Source organism: Pithys albifrons, chromosome 5 (genome assembly GCF_047495875.1).
Source record: "Pithys albifrons albifrons isolate INPA30051 chromosome 5, PitAlb_v1, whole genome shotgun sequence".
In the NCBI taxonomy this organism is placed as follows: Eukaryota; Metazoa; Chordata; class Aves; order Passeriformes; family Thamnophilidae; genus Pithys; species Pithys albifrons.
This window is the reverse complement of record NC_092462.1, coordinates 37714940-37730802: the sequence shown is the minus strand read 5'-3', so window position 1 is coordinate 37730802 and position 15863 is coordinate 37714940. Positions and strand designations below refer to the sequence as shown.

The following is a 15863-nucleotide window of genomic DNA, read 5'->3' as shown; positions in this document are numbered from 1 at the left end:
CTGGGACCAGGATATCTTTTCCAGAGTTTCCCAGCCCTCCCTTGCAAGTTCCTGTGGACTATAGTTGGTATTTTAAACTGCTATCCAAGTACTCACCAAACAATGAATATATAATCGAGACATTTCTTTTCCCCTGTTTTTAACTGTTGCTTAGCTAATTATGCTCCAGAGGCACTCTCTGGCTAAGCAGCAACAATGCTGAATAATTCAGAAATAAGGAATTCCAAATGTGCAGAAAAAAGAAGGCTGTCATGAAAATCGCCAGGGTTCTGTTTTAGTTAACAAAAATGACAGCACCTCAGTGACCAGCCCTGCCCCTGGCACTGTGATGAGCCCCTACTGATCCAGCTATAATCATCACCTACAGATTTTTTTGTGTCCCTACATGAAAATCTGCAAAGCAATGCCTTCCTTAGACTGAAATATCTAATTTTGAAAAATGAATTAAGGACAACAAAGTTTTTTTCCCTGAAGGATGTGTATACTGCTGACGTTACTCTTATACACAAATCAGGGAGAGACAAAAAAGCTCAGAAAGGCAGAATTCTCCAAAGTAAATATTAACAGACTCTGACCTTAGAGCTAACACCAAGTTTATTTAAATAAATAGCAAACATAGACAGTAGAAACTTCATGATGTATTTTAAATACCAAAATGCTAGTCATCCCTGTCACACTTCCAACTTGCTAAATTTACTTACTAAAATCTTGCTCACCGGTAACATTTGCTAACCTGTGGGTTTCAGAAAAATCAACTGCTATAGTTCTTCCCTTAAAAATATAAGATTTTTTCATTCTATTTCACATGCAAGTCACAATAAGAAAATTAAATCACAAAAATAAAATTGGTGTATTTACTTCAGTTTTTTAACAAAACAACATCTGTGTTTAGGTAGGGTGATGCCTTACCTGAGTTCACAGTCAAAATAACTTTTAACTAAAATTCACATGGACTGTCTCCCTGCCACAAACCCCAGCAGCTTAAATGTAGAGATATTAAATGTTAGTAATATCAGGAAGGATCAAATTTCTCACAACACTCCTCTCCTTCCAACATACAGGGTTTCTCCAAAATACTTTTCACTTCTGCCTCTAGCTTTACAATAATTATTCCCAGGACCATGCTACTACTATCCATGATGATGCAAGTAAGAAAGTAAAACAAAAAGCTATGTTAATTTCAGGCTTCATTAGAAATGGAAGTGAAAAAAAGGACAATGCTTACTGAATAAAAATGGATTCAAGTGTCAGAAAAGCAACAACAAAGTTCTTAAGGAATCTTTCAAATACTTTTGCTGCTCTCCTGTACCCCCTGTGCCCATTACTTCATCAGAGCCATGACTGGATCAACTGAACATTTACAAGAATAGTTGTCCCAAGTATCTGAGATATGCAAGGTCAGATTGTTCAGAAATGGAACTAAAAGGTAACAGATAAGTTTTGGAAAGGGCAAAGACAACTTGAAGATCTATTAGTAGAGATCTTTCCAGCAGATATACGTCAACTGCTGGGGATTGCATGCAGTATGATGCTGTGTTCAAATCTGGCCTGCATTTTTCAAAATAGTAGAAATGAAAATAAACTTAGAGCTGTGCCACAACAACCAGAGGAATACAGAGCTGGTATTTTATGAGAAAAGGCTGAAGAAGGCCAATGAAGTGAAGACTGAAGCAGGATGTAATTTCTCTTTATCAATAGACCAGGAATTATCAACAGATCAAGTATTTTTAAACAACCTGACTGCTTAGATGTGTTCAATTAATTTCCAGAAAGACCAGCATTTTCAGAGATCTGAGGCATCATCTCTGCTGCTGTCAAGTTTCAGGAAGCTCTCTAGCCCTGCTGGTGTTCCAGTATTACGGGTTGAACTCCACATCCTTCTGCTTCAGTTCTGCTCTTGGGGGAGTTTGGATTCTCTAATATGTATGAAATGTCACAACATGCAGTAATTCACAACTTCAGTTAACTAAGTTTAATTATTAAACTTTGTTTATTTGAGTCAAATGAAATCATTCAAAAATCAGCTATCTTGAGAACTACAGTGATTGTCTCATTATGTAATTAATGTTTCTGCTGGTACCTATTGCTTACAGATACAAAGTGAAGTGTCATTCAAGCTTCTTTCAGTTATCTTCCACATTTTTTGAAAATTTTGGTTCCAGTTGGGTGACAGTTGCTTTTCCAACCACTGCATGTTCCTATTTTGTGTTATTTCTGTAATTATTTGAAGAAAATGATCAGACAAAAAAAAAATTCAGAAGAAACCTATATCATATAGTATCTGAATTCTAGGGCTGCTTAACACAAACTTTTGTAGAAAAAGATATTAATTCTTAGTGGCTTATAGGACTTTTTTGTAGATGCAACTGATGCGGTATCTGATCTGAACTGATCCCTGTAAAACTAACTCTGTGTTTATGTGAGAGAGCTACCATTACTCAGCCCAAGCAGTAGATTTTTAGTTTCACCAGACACAGTACTGTATTTATTCTTTATAGACTAAGAGGGAGATTGTGTACTTAATATTCCTCAGAACAGTTAATATTTTACCGCTGTGTCTTGAGTAGGAAGCTTTCTGAAGCCAGAAGCTTGCTATGAAGTAGAAATGCCAGTCAAAAGATTTGAGGTACAGGAAGGCAGGATGGGACATCAACTTTCAAAGGTGAATGCCCCATCATAAAGAATGAGAAAGCCAAGCCTTTGGAGAAAATTAAGGCATGAAAGGACACTTTCTGCTCTAACTTTGTGCCTGTTTAATGTTCTCTCCTTCTCCCACAGGATATGAGGAAGATGTTCTAGTGCCTCAAAGACAACAGAAGCATGATACCATGTGAGGATGAAAGGAGATCACATCCTGACGTGTAGAAGGGGACAGTTAGGATTCTGAAATATTCCGTAACCAGGGCCAAAAGCTACACGCAAAGTAAGTTCCAGGATTGCATTTGCACTTTTCACAGCTATCGCATTGGAGAGTCATAGTTATCTATGAACATCAGCTCTTACAAACAGCTTTTCCTCTACTGCTACAAATGAATGACACCATTATGAAAGAAATTCTAATTACCAGTTCACTTTGAATTGGAACTTTTTGTTATCAAATTTCAGCCTGTTCTCTTTGCTAACTTCTAAAATGACATTGGGATTTTTTTTCCATACTCTTTTTTTCCTTCTGGATGCAGTAAAATAATACTGATAATCACCTGATGGGTAATCTGCATTCCTTGCTACAACATGTTTTTCTGTTTCTCTTTAAAAAAAAATTATTTATCTACTGACATAATTTCTGTTAGCTATTTATCTTTACTGACTTACACAGAAATATCTTTCTATAGGTCTACTGCATACTTGGCTATTGGATGTACTCATGCATTCCCATTGAAAGGCTCTGTAGGTGGCTTTCAATAGGTATTTTTTCCGATTTAAAATTTTCGTCATATTTTCTTTATTAAGACCCAGGTGAATATGCATATATCAATGGGTTTGAAATCAGTGGCCTCATTATATACATGGCCAAACAACTTTGAACAAACGTCCCCTGAAAATCATGGCTATATATGATTTTAATATCATAAGAAAAGCTTTGACAGTAAAACACTGCTTGTATTTCATTTAAACTAACACTGTCATGGGAGTTTGTTCCATCATCCAGTAGGTGGAGATATAAGTCCAGTAAAAGCAGAAAACTGCTATTTGGCAATCCTTGATACAATTGAAGGTTTGTCCAATACAATTTATCTGAGGTTAGATTCCTTAATAAGTATTAGATGAGACAGATGTAATATGTCTGCAGTTAAAGCCCATCTATCAGCCTTCCTTGCCACAGACATTCTTACAAGTTTATGGCCAGCTGTGTCCAAAGAGCTCAGGAAACTTTCATATCCAACAAACTATTTATGAAAGTAATAGGGCAAAAAGCTAAATAGGTGATCAAACTCCAAAATTTCTAATACACGACTACGTAAAATCAAGTATTTTTAAAAAGCTTGATCAGTATCCTGTTATAACACATTAAAAAAAAAAGGTAGTATTGAAAAAAAATTATAGTCTCAGGTATACAGAATGCCCATTTTGACAAGTTTTGTGTCCTTTCATGCCTACAGAAATTATGAGCATGTTATTATTACCTTCCAGTACATATACAAAGTATTACCACTTCCATTGAGACAGTCACAATACTCTGTTTTGGCATTAAAGATTTATGAATCTATTAAATTACCATTATAGGAACTCATACTGGAAATTGGTTGCAATAGCAATAATATCTTGTGATTTACAAAACACACAATCACATCTCTTAGCATCACTCTGCTATAGAATAATAATATCCCTATCTCTAGCAGAAATGGAAATGCAAACAAATGCAGTAATGTAAGATAAAGTATAAAAAATAAGGCAATATAGTTGAATGTTTATAACAATGTCTTTGGTTTAAGGTCAAACGAAAACACCCCCAAAATAACAGGACCCATATGAATTAGACATAAAATTAATTATATATGGCTAAGAAATGGCTATTCGTCTTCCCTGAATGCCCTTTGAACAAGAAGGAACAAAGACTGTGCTTTGAAGAGTTTTGCTGTCAAAAAATCACTACATGACAAGCTCAGCATTAAAATCTCTTGCAAAGCAGAGAGCTGGGGACTTGAAACATTTCCTGTGGGCTGAGAGCTTAGGGTTTGCCCTCCTTCAGGGGCTTCTGGGAGTCTCTTCAAAACCACTGCCCTGCAACTTGCCAGACAGTGGTCTGAAGACACTGCTCCAAACTACTTTCTTCCTCATTGTTTACCTTTTCCTTGGGTGCCCTGAGAGGTCCTTTGCATGTTTGCAGTGCTTTGAAGAGAAAAGTGTTACTGTTCTCCCACTGTGTTCCTCCTGGCTTATCAGCAACTTTCCCCCTCTTAATTCACTACATGTCCACAGGTCATTTGTGCTCTTGGAAAAACAGAGTGGCTATTTGTCCTAGCATAAAAAAGGCCAGGGAATTTCTGCAGTGTCAGCTAAACTTTCTGCTGGAGAACCACAAGAGTGGAGGGAGTGGGATCTTCTCTCTCCTTGCAGGCATCTCATTCTCTATAGAGGGCAAATGGACTTGTAAAATTTCATGCCTACAGTGCCTTTCCAGCACTGAAAATAACACAGATACACCACCTTAACTACAGAAAACATGAGAGGGGTTGATTTACCAAATAATTCACTTGAGGAGATATTTCTGTGGTGTTTCGCCACAGCTAAACTAAGTATGTTTAGAAATGAGCAAAATTGATACATGAATCTTATTCCCTAACAAGACACACTGTCTTGGCAGTTTATGGAAGAATTAATGTCAACTGTTTCGTTCTTTGTCTCTCAAAAGATATGCATTGCATTTTATAAATAAACTAACAGCAAAATTCAGTGTTTTCACCTCATCACAGATTGCAGGAGGCATTTACTTTTGCCTCTTGACAAACCTTGTCTTCCAGCTGGAATAATGATATTTTAGTTACTTCCATGAAAACAGAGCAGATGATAGTTTGTCTGGGAATAATTCAGATGTGATGTCTCATGTCTTACTTCTAAGGTCTTCATAATGTCAATGCCTATAGTGAAAACTCCTCAGACTGTAAACAAAATATGTATTCACTCTTCTTTTCTCACTCAAGTCTCAGACAAAACATCTGAATCCCAGATAAACTGTCAGGGTTAACAACGGCAGAAATATGGAAGATACATAATTGCTGTCAGATATACAAAAACTGCTGATAACCTGCAATCCAACACCAAAATGGAAATTGCTTGAGATTATCTACAAACATTGTCCTGCATCTGATTCACTTCGGTGTTGCATTAAAAATCTGCATAGTGCAATTCAGCAGCTCCATTCCCTGGAGCTTTGAAAAGGGCTTTGTGCATAACTGTATCAGGTTGGAACATGTGCCCATGAGGTCCTAGATCTTGATCTCAGAGCTGGAAAGGGACCTGAAGAGCAGGCTGCTATTGTGCTGTAAACCTGATGCCATCTACAGGATGTGGAGCAATTCTATACCATTTTCTAAAGGCTTGCTTGGCAGGAAGCAAGGCTTCCAAAACTGACCAATTTTCAAGGGCCACAGAGTGGTACATGCTGCATTTTTGGCTGAATAATGGATTGTTGGAAAGGGAGGGACTTCACATTCCTTGATTTCTGGCATGAACCAAACAGACGTTATTGCAATCAGGATTTAGAACAGAATTTGCTATTTGCATAAACCTCAAGTAAAGCTCAAATAACACTGCAATAGGCTGTAAAAAATTGGAGGGTTAATCAGAATTAAATAATCTTAGCAAAATGGAGAAGTGAAGTAAATAAAAGAAAAAAAGATAAAATTCTACATGTTCAGCAACAAAATATCACATAGGTCTAGGGATAATGAAGACAAATTATCCTTTTGGACATGGCACTTGAAACAGATATGAAGATAAATGCCTTGCCTTTAAATATGTAAAATCTGAATTACAAGAGGAGAATGATGAACATTTGGCTAGATACCAGTTCTGCAGAAAATGATGTGGAGGTTACACCTCAGCACAAGCCTGGCATGAATCAATACTGTCAAGGAAATATAAACAGGAACACAGTCTCTGAGACAGGAAAAATCACCTGCCTATTCTACCAGGAAATGATAAGACTTGGGCTGGTGCAATATGCTCTCAGTATGCAAATAGTCCAGAGAAGGGCAAAGATAATCATCAGAGATTTAGAAAACATTACTTATTAAGAGATACTGAAGAAAAGGATATAATTTACTTGAAAATGAACAATGAATTGATCTGAAATGAGTTCTCAAGTACTTAAAAAGTCTGCTCCCAGTGTACATGACAAAATTTAGAGGATTAAAGCTGTGGCAAGCAAGGTTCTAATTGGATATTGTCAGAACAGTACTGAACCCCTGACTATATATATATATATATATTATGCTGATAAACACTACAAAATTGAAGAGAAAGGTGTTTGTCTTCTGCTTCTTAATACCAATAGGTGTCACCAAATTCTGCATGAAAATTCTAGAGAAAATGGCTTAAAATATATAACTAAGAATGAAAAAAATTGCTTTAAAGAGATGACTTCTTTTTCTTTATGAAAAAGTGTTCAGAAACAGTTATATAATTTTGAAAGCTAAGTCATCTGTATCAATAGCACAGTACAGTGTTAAATAGCTCAACTGTATACATTGAACAACATACCTGTCTTCTTCTTGGCCACCATCCTAGTCTTTTTTATGTAAAGATATAATAAAATAATGCCCAGAAACTACTTAATTTTCTAATTACTGATAGTTTTGGTGACCCATTTTATGACTCTGCCCCAGAACATGGACATATAGACTGTCAAGCTCTAAAGTTATACTTGTGTGAAGTAGCAGGCTAACGGCTCTAGAAACATTACATTCAAGACTTTTACATTATTATGCCAACCCTGATGCTGCAAATGTTAAAAAAAATTGGAAATATGAGTTTCCACAGAAATAAAACAATATAGATACTTTGGCATTGCTACATCAAGGCAAGGAACAAAATTAGTGCCCTTTTTTCTTGGGTGGCATAAGCCACTATGAGTATTTCAGTGAAAAGTTGTATATCAAATCTGAATGTACCCAATTCAACTAGCATGTAGAACTTCACTAATTCCTTGACTAATTCCGCAATTAAAACTTAACAAGAAGCAGCTTTTTGTTTTTGATTTTTATTTTTCTTATTCTGACAGTTTACATTCTCTGTAGAGTTCTCTTTTCTGCACTGGTCCTCAGAGAAAATGTACTGGTTGTATAGAACGACTACACAGAAATCATACCAAAGGCAGGTCAAAATGATCCAATATGAGCACATGCATACTCACAAATTGTGTGTTAGTGTTGGTATTTTTCTTTGAAAAAAATTCTGAGATTTCATGGGGCCATGGGTGGATGAAAGTCTGTAAAAGCTATTGTTATATCCACTATTGTTATCTCCTCTAACAGTCTTTTACAGACCATAGCTTTTCAAAACAATAAATCAAGACTCTAAGTTACACAAACTCACACTGTTTGGAGACTGCTTCTCTGTAGAATAATGCCTTTGCATAAAACATTCCTATAGAACAGTTCAAAATAGTAGGTCATATCTAGGCTTTAAAAAATAGATGATTGTTTCTGGTCGTGAGAGGTTTTATGAATATGTTTATAGGCAGAAATCAGCCATAAAAGACACAGACTATAAAGCACTGAGACCTATAGAACAGAAATCATCATCCAAAGCACTTTCTGAACTTCAGAAAATGATAATAAAATTGTAAAAGTACTTGTCAGATTTGAAATGCAGTCTTAGCATAGACTTTCTTTGCACCAACATGTTGTAAAAAGAATACATTTAAAAACTGAGAGTAGGGAGCTGTGGAAAGAGCATTTCTGAGACCATATCAAATTCGAATAAAAGAGCATCCTGATGACAGCTTGCAAAATAATAGTATGACTTCAGATACACAATTCAACAGAAAATGCCAAGTAACCTTCTAATCTTGCACACAACTGACTACATTAAGGTCATACATTACAGTCAAGGTTGAGAGCCTGTGATGCAAGGGAGAAGAAAAATGTACTGATCACCCAATTTAATCTCTTGAGCATGTCCAAAATTTTACCTAAAAGTACATCCATTAAACAGAAGTGGTCCCTATTACTGTGAGAGCCTTGTGATGGTGGAGTGATTCTATTTCTATTTCATAAATAGGAAACTGAGTACAGGAACTAAAATGTCTTGTCAGATGTTACAAAATTGTTTCTACTTACTTGAGTAAGCTCAGTATTTGCCAAACTATTGTTCTGGTCCTTTACTAGAATAATATGACTCTTCAGCTTTGTCTCCCCTCAGGGAGTTCTGGAGGTCACAGCTCTACACCAGAAGGCAAAGAAAGAACTCTTGGAGAGTAAGGAGTGGTCATGCACCAAAACACTTATAACTTTCTCAGATAGGTGCTGGAAGTTTTAGCATCCAGTAAATAGCACAACACTTCTCTCATTGGTTAGAATTTCCATCTTGAATTGCAATTCAACAGCAATGTTGTTAGGTCTCTCACCTGCACCTTTCCTTCTCTGCTGCATCAAACAGTTACACTATCCTAAAACTGCTCCAAGGAGCTGTGCAGCCCTTTCCTATCCTAATTGATCTGTGCTGTGTTAATCTTCTTGATCAGTTTGTGGATTTTCAAAGTAGTTTTTAGAGCTCAATTGATGTTTTCTTGTCTGGTAAAAATATGTTGCTGCTGGCATGAATGGACACTGATGCCAGTTTACAGATCGGACATGTGATAACATGGATTGATGTAAGTGCTGCCAGGAAATAAAGAGCAGTCATCCCCCGCAGGCTTCAGCATATCAAACCTCTGCTTTAAACCTCCACAGAGTTTTTACCCAAACAGGCTACTAAATCATATAAACTGACATGCTGTACATCACAGTCCATTATAGAAGAAAGGTTACCCTATTAGTTTAAGTGACTATTGCTTGGGTTAGGGCAACTCCTCCAGAGACTGGAGTGGTTGTACGAAACAGCCATAGAAGACCATGCTCTTATGTCCCAAAACTATGTGTCTTGTAAGGGCATAGTCTTAATCCTCTGCCATGACGGAGGAACAAACCATCAAGAGGCAACAGGCGAATGTGACCCTTGCCACAAAGGAGACAAACATCTCTGGCCCTCTCTGCTTATAGACTAGAAGAAAATACCCCAAGTCATCTCTAATTCTGCTGAATGATCACTGATCCCGGGATCAGGACAGTGAGCATCATCATGGCATGATGATTTCACAATTGTCTGACAATTTTCTGCCAGACATCAGAATACCAATTTGTCTTGTGTTGTTTACACAACCTTGAATGAATCAGAAGAAAATAACACAAAGTCCCCTACAAAGTATATTAGGGTAGTTGTACACAAATTCCAAGAGAAAAATCACTACAGTCACTGTGATGAGCTGCAACTCTGGCAGATCAGTTGAACGAAATATGAAACTTCTGGGTTTTTTGTGGCATGTGAAAAAGGGAAATCAAGAAGCAGTTCAGAGATTTAGTCTCTGGATGAGAAGGCAACATTATTAGGGGTGAAGTCCAATTTCCATGCATCTAAGAATTCAATAAGTACTGAAAAATAGCTGCATATCTTTCAGAAAAGCATCTAATCTTAAAAGCTACATGAGATCCATTTATGGAATAGTTGTTAAACTTTCTTAAATGCTACAATAAAGCATATAACAATATCCAGTAATTCACATGGGAGCTTTGATTGAAAATACATTTTACATGGCTGTAGTTTGGTTCAGTGAAACCTATCGGAAACTTGGCATGGCCAATGACAAAGTACACATGAACCAAATGGATGAAATTTGTGGATTAATGCAGCCTGATCCAGATGCAGTTACACATTTGCCACGTGATCTCAGGTTGGTGCTAGTACATCATCACCTGAACTTGACACTGGAAGCTTTTGAGAATCTTTTTACAGTCCTAAAGTCATAAACATCAAGCCGAAACTTGGTATAAGGCTACTTGTTGTGAACAACTGCAGAGGGCCTGAGAATAGGTGGGAGTGTACATAAGGAAAAGCTGAGATCTGTAATGAAGCTTCAAATTCTGTCACAGCAAAGGGTAGAGATGCTGCTGAAGTGGTATTGCAGATGTAGGAACAATAAACCATGACTACAGTCACACTTGAAATGGATGAGAATGTGTTTTCTTCACAAGAGGGATTTTGAACCGAAAGACTGTGTCCAGATAGATAGCAGTCAAACAGGAAGGCACCTGTCAAGAACTGACCACCATTAAATAGAATAAAAAAAAAATTAAAAGTGGGGAAAAATTCATTCCAGAAACACTAGCTGTGTCAGGAATTAAAACTGTTGACATTTTGGTCTGTGTTTTTGCCAATGCCACCTGTGAAAAGATTTATCCTTTTCCTGCCAAGTTCTAGGGAACAAAAGCTGATACAGTGAAGGCTTTGTCCTTGAAGACAGACTTTGCATAAACTAAAGTTACTTGAGTCTCTCCTATTGGCTTGATAGCCTTGGGAGGAGAGCTGAGGGGGGGAGAGCAAGGAGGAAGAGAGAGAGAATGAGCAGTAGGGTCTGCGACCTCTTCCTGGGGGGGTAGGTGGCCTCATCCCCCCCAAGCAGACATCTCTAGCAGGCTCAAAAAAATAGGTGAGAGGGCTAGTGCTCTTGGTATTGATGGTTCTTTCCCCAAAAAGACAGCAGGTGCGCCTGCTGTCTGCCAATGCTTAGAAGATGTAGCTCCTGCCTTCAGTGTAGTTTCCTGAGTTGGTAAGACAATCTCACATGAGTAACTCTGGTGACTGGGGTGCTTACATGTTTGGGCTTAGTGCTTCAGTCTCCTTCCTTCTCTTTCCCTTCTCTTTGCGTTCCTGCTATTCAGTCACTCCTGTCAACAAAGGTAATGTTTTTCTGAACTCTCTACAGTGCTCAGTCTTACTTTTCCAGCATCTGTAGAACCCGCCCTGTTACACTAGCTCTTCTGGTGTTGGAGCACAGTAAGCTCCATGCTACTGTCACACCAAGAGCCTACCTGACAACACTTCAGTTTGTTGTGTCAATGCAAACATGCTGCTGATGTCTGCTGCAGCAGAAATTCGATCATGTGTGGATGGAAAGCAAGTGTACCATGCAGATAATACAATGACTGCTCTTAGGTCTTCTGTAGTTTGATCTGGTTTAATATACATTATTTCTTAGGCTGATGTAACTTTTTCTGCTTCACACACATACTGTGCTGGCATTTTAAGTGAGGGAAAATACTCATCAGCACAATTTTTGGATCATGTATCCATTATTTGCTGGTGTTTTACTTGAAAATGCTGGAAATTTTCCAGTTCATTAAGGATCATCTCAGATTTGGCTCTGCTGGCAAGAAATAAAGCTATTAGAATACCAACATTAAAGCATTTAGCCTAAATAAAAAAAAATCCTTATTGCTTACAAAATAGTAACATAACAATTATAGCTGAAGCTAGCTGAAGTAATTTCTAGTTTTACTGTATATGCATCCAAAGGAAAACTGTTCTGTCTCTTTAATTTCATAGAAGCTGTCTTGGTCAATTAAGTTACTGATAGCTAAAATGGTTTGTAACGTTTACTGTATTTGTTGTAAGCAAGGTATTAAAAGCTTCAGGTCTCAGCAGAGAAGGCCCTAGGAGAAAAGCAGTACTGACTTTGAATTAGAAAATAATTTCTCCCTTAAGCAAAATTCAAACTGATTATCCAAACCAGTTCTATTCCCTTGCCATTCTAGGCAGAGAGTACTTTTAAGCAAGCATATCATCCTACCTCAGCCAGCCTTCTGTCCTGCTGGCACGTGTGGGGACAGACATGGTGGTTTCACATGCAATGCTGCTTTGCTACCTGCATTGCTCTGGTGCAGATCCTGTGACAGTGAAAACAAGCGAAGACTCTCCTTGATTTGTGTAAGAACTGGGAAGCCTTTCCACCTAACAACTACTCAGATGACAAGAGATTTATAGGCTATGTTTTCCTATACACTGTTCCCTGTGAATCTGTTTATCCGCCTGTGTCTTACAATTGCTGGCAGGGCAAGGTGAGTATCAACTGCTGCCATGTTGACTGGAACAGTATGCAAAACCACCACATCTATTCTGTACTGCTCAAACCTCATCTTTTGAGAAAGCTTCCTAAGAATTGCCTCCTCTTCAGCCTCTCTTGTATTTGAAAGATGCACATTACAAACTACAAACGTATGAAATGGCTGTTAAGCGACCCCATATCTCTGATGTCAATACAGAAGTTTAACTTATACACAAACTTCGAAGGCTGAACCAAATTATACAATGTGCTAGGTAACTTTCAGTATTTGCCAAGAAATTACAACTGCTCAGAGGACCAAGAAGACTTGTGGAAGAACAGAGCAGGCCCTAGCAGCTCCAGAATGTTACGTGATTGCAATACCTCCATCTGTGTTGGGCAGTGATCACACTGGCAGCTGATGTAAAGTGCTTCATCAGCACTTATGCTAATGCAAGATAAAGACTGAGGGGCCTGGATGGACATAAGTAAAAAGGAACAAGCAAAATAATGAAAACAAGCCCACGAATGTCACAATTACCTTCTCCTCCCTATACAGAGCTAGTCATTTCCTGGATATTAGGATCAATTTCTGCATGAATTAGATCTATTACTTCAAAATAGTGCAGAGCCTAGATCAGAGACACAAGTTTTCTGTTGCTATTGTTTTCCAGTTTTACTTTGTGAAGGAGAAAACGCTGAGTTTTCAAACTGCCAAAACTAGAGTGTGGAGTTTCAGCCAGGGCTAAGGATAGCATCAAATCCCCTCTGCTGCTAGCCCTGCTGGGATGAGACTGTGCGAGAGACCTGGAGACTTTCTCACATTGATCTGTGTCTGTCTGTGTCCTTTCTCTGTTGATGCTTGTTAATCCTAGCTCATCCTTGCAAGAATATTAAAAGAAAATATAAGAAAAAGTAGAAAATGTGAAAAGTAGAAAATCATTTCTGTGAATGAGCTGATATGTATAAAACTGGGATCAGAGGCTGGCTTATCTAAAACTATTTACAAATCATCTTGACACTGTTTGAGAGCTCTGTATTTAAGTTACAGCAATACATTTACAGTAACAATATTACCAGTTGTAAACAAAGCATCTGCTGGCATAATGTGGACTCAACTGCTGATGCATATATTGCACCAACTTTCAGCAAATAAATCATTAAATAATGTCCGTTCAGGAAGTCTTCTGTGGATTAAACAGAATATCTGTAATTGCATTCACTTCTTGTCCAATGCTAATACTTAACTACAAGAATGTACCGGTTTCTTTTATGCATAATCGCGTGAGCCAGGTTGTGTTTCCAGGCACAGCTTGTGATTTCTGCAAATTGTTGCCCTGATCTTTTTCCTAGTTTTGAGGTTCAATAAACCTCTACAGAAACTGTTCGCTTCTACTACCTTTCATTAGTAGGGAATGGCCTATATGGAAATGCCTGGGCTTGGATTCTGCTACAGTTACCTTTTCTCCTTGCTCTTCTTCATGTTCCCACTCTCCCCTTTATCATTACTTACTCAAAGGGGTCGCTGGGATCAGCTCTCTGGAGCTCTGGAGGAATCGGTATTCTTTTGTAGTACATTTCCCAGTCAAAAGCTCCTCGCATGGCATCCCCCGCCTGTGCCTCGTAGCCAAAGTGATTGTGGTCAATGACATCGATCATAGGACAGACGATGGTTTTGTGGTTAAGTGCAATCTGGTCTGAAAAATGAAAGTAGAAAATAGGAAACAGCATGTCTAGTCAAGCCATCTATCATATTACTGCAAAGCAAATCCCACAGGTTTCTGATGTTTGAAGATTGCTTGCTTTATGCCCTATGGCCACCCCAAATAATTTCATTTTTCAAATCTGTATCAAACTTTTATCTAAAGTGGAATTAATGCAGTTGGGAAATGATTAGAAGTATTTACAGTTCTTTAAAGGGAGGCATGTCCCTGTGAGACCCACACGAGTCCAGTCAGCTATATCTCTGTCACTTTGCTACTCTGAGCTGTCCCCAGTCTGTCAGCTATGAAACAAGCCAGCAAGCAAACTGTAAAATTACTCCTTTCAGCTGTGGGGAGTGTGTATGGCAAGCTCCTGCAAGAGGGTTTTGTATTCCTAAATGTGAGTCTCAGGACTTGCAACCACTCAGCTGCTGTTCCTATGGATGTAGCGTGCAGCAGCTCTGAGATCAAATACCCCGAATTTAAGGCAAACTCCAACATGAAGAGCAAAACAGAGCTTGCATCAGTATTTTGGTATCAATCTTTGTAATATAAAGAAGGCTCCACAGTCTTATTCTTACCTACTTTCTAATGAAAGCAGTTTAGTTTTGTTTTGTTTGTTTTGTTTGGGATTTTTTTTAAAGTTAGTGCTGGGAGACTATATCAAATTCCCTTATTGAGTATAAGCTCGGGGTGGGCTTCATTCTGCTTTGGTGAATCCTATTGCTTAATTCTATAGAGTTCCTCAAAAAAAAAAAAAGAAAAGAGAAATAAATAAGATAAGCCAACTGCAAGAACTAGGCAGACGAGTAATGGTTTGAAATGAGGTAGTACAGAGAAAATCTGGAAGGACTGACATGACAGGACAATAGAAAAACTACCCAAAACCCTCCCAAACCCCTAAAATCTCAAAATTCCAAGTATAATAAAGCTTTTTGTTGGAATGGCAGCCTGGATCCTTTACATTATTTAGTACAATTTAGGACCTATGTGGAAAACATGGGTTTTGTTTTTAGGGATTAGATTTCACTAGTGCTTGATAATACCCTAAAAATAATCAGAGGACTGAGTGTGGATTGAACATTTAGACAGGAAGGCAGATAATACTGGTGTGATGATTAATAACACAGATTCTGCTTCCATGCTTCTGAGGCACTGAAATTAAGAAAAAAAGAGTATTTTAGCAAAATATCTGAGATTTTATATTTATTCTAAGTTGCTGTTTAGAGACTGTTCGAATGAGGGATGAATGCTGACTGCTAGTGAGAAATTACTGTGACTGGAAGTTCAGCAGGTTTTTACAACCTTACCCTTTAATAGTGAAATAAATTTAAAGCACAGGCTCTCACAAAATTCTAGGAAACTCATTGCAGAGATAATGGCTGCATTACTGTTGCTATTGCCAAATATAATTACATTCACCAGTATACTGTGTAGTGTTATCTGCGATCATTATATAAAGTCACTTTTACATAATCTCTTTCCTGTGATGGTCCTGCTAATAGTTATAGGACTTATAACAGCCTGTCTCTTCTCCCCCGCTTCTAAATTGATTGGAGGAGAGAAAGTAAGTGGGATTG

The 15863-nt window shown here is 37.8% G+C and overlaps 1 protein-coding gene across 2 annotated transcripts in view; it reads right to left on the bottom strand.

Annotated features, from left to right (window-relative positions):
- The window catches only part of GALNTL6 (polypeptide N-acetylgalactosaminyltransferase like 6), a 471710-nt gene that overhangs the window by 70679 nt on the left and 385168 nt on the right, over window positions 1-15863 (bottom strand). For both annotated transcript variants that reach the window (XM_071556243.1, XM_071556244.1), the window contains one exon: window positions 14094-14277. In XM_071556243.1, coding sequence (XP_071412344.1) covers window positions 14094-14277 — 184 coding nt within the window. The remainder of the gene's footprint in view (window positions 1-14093; window positions 14278-15863) is intronic.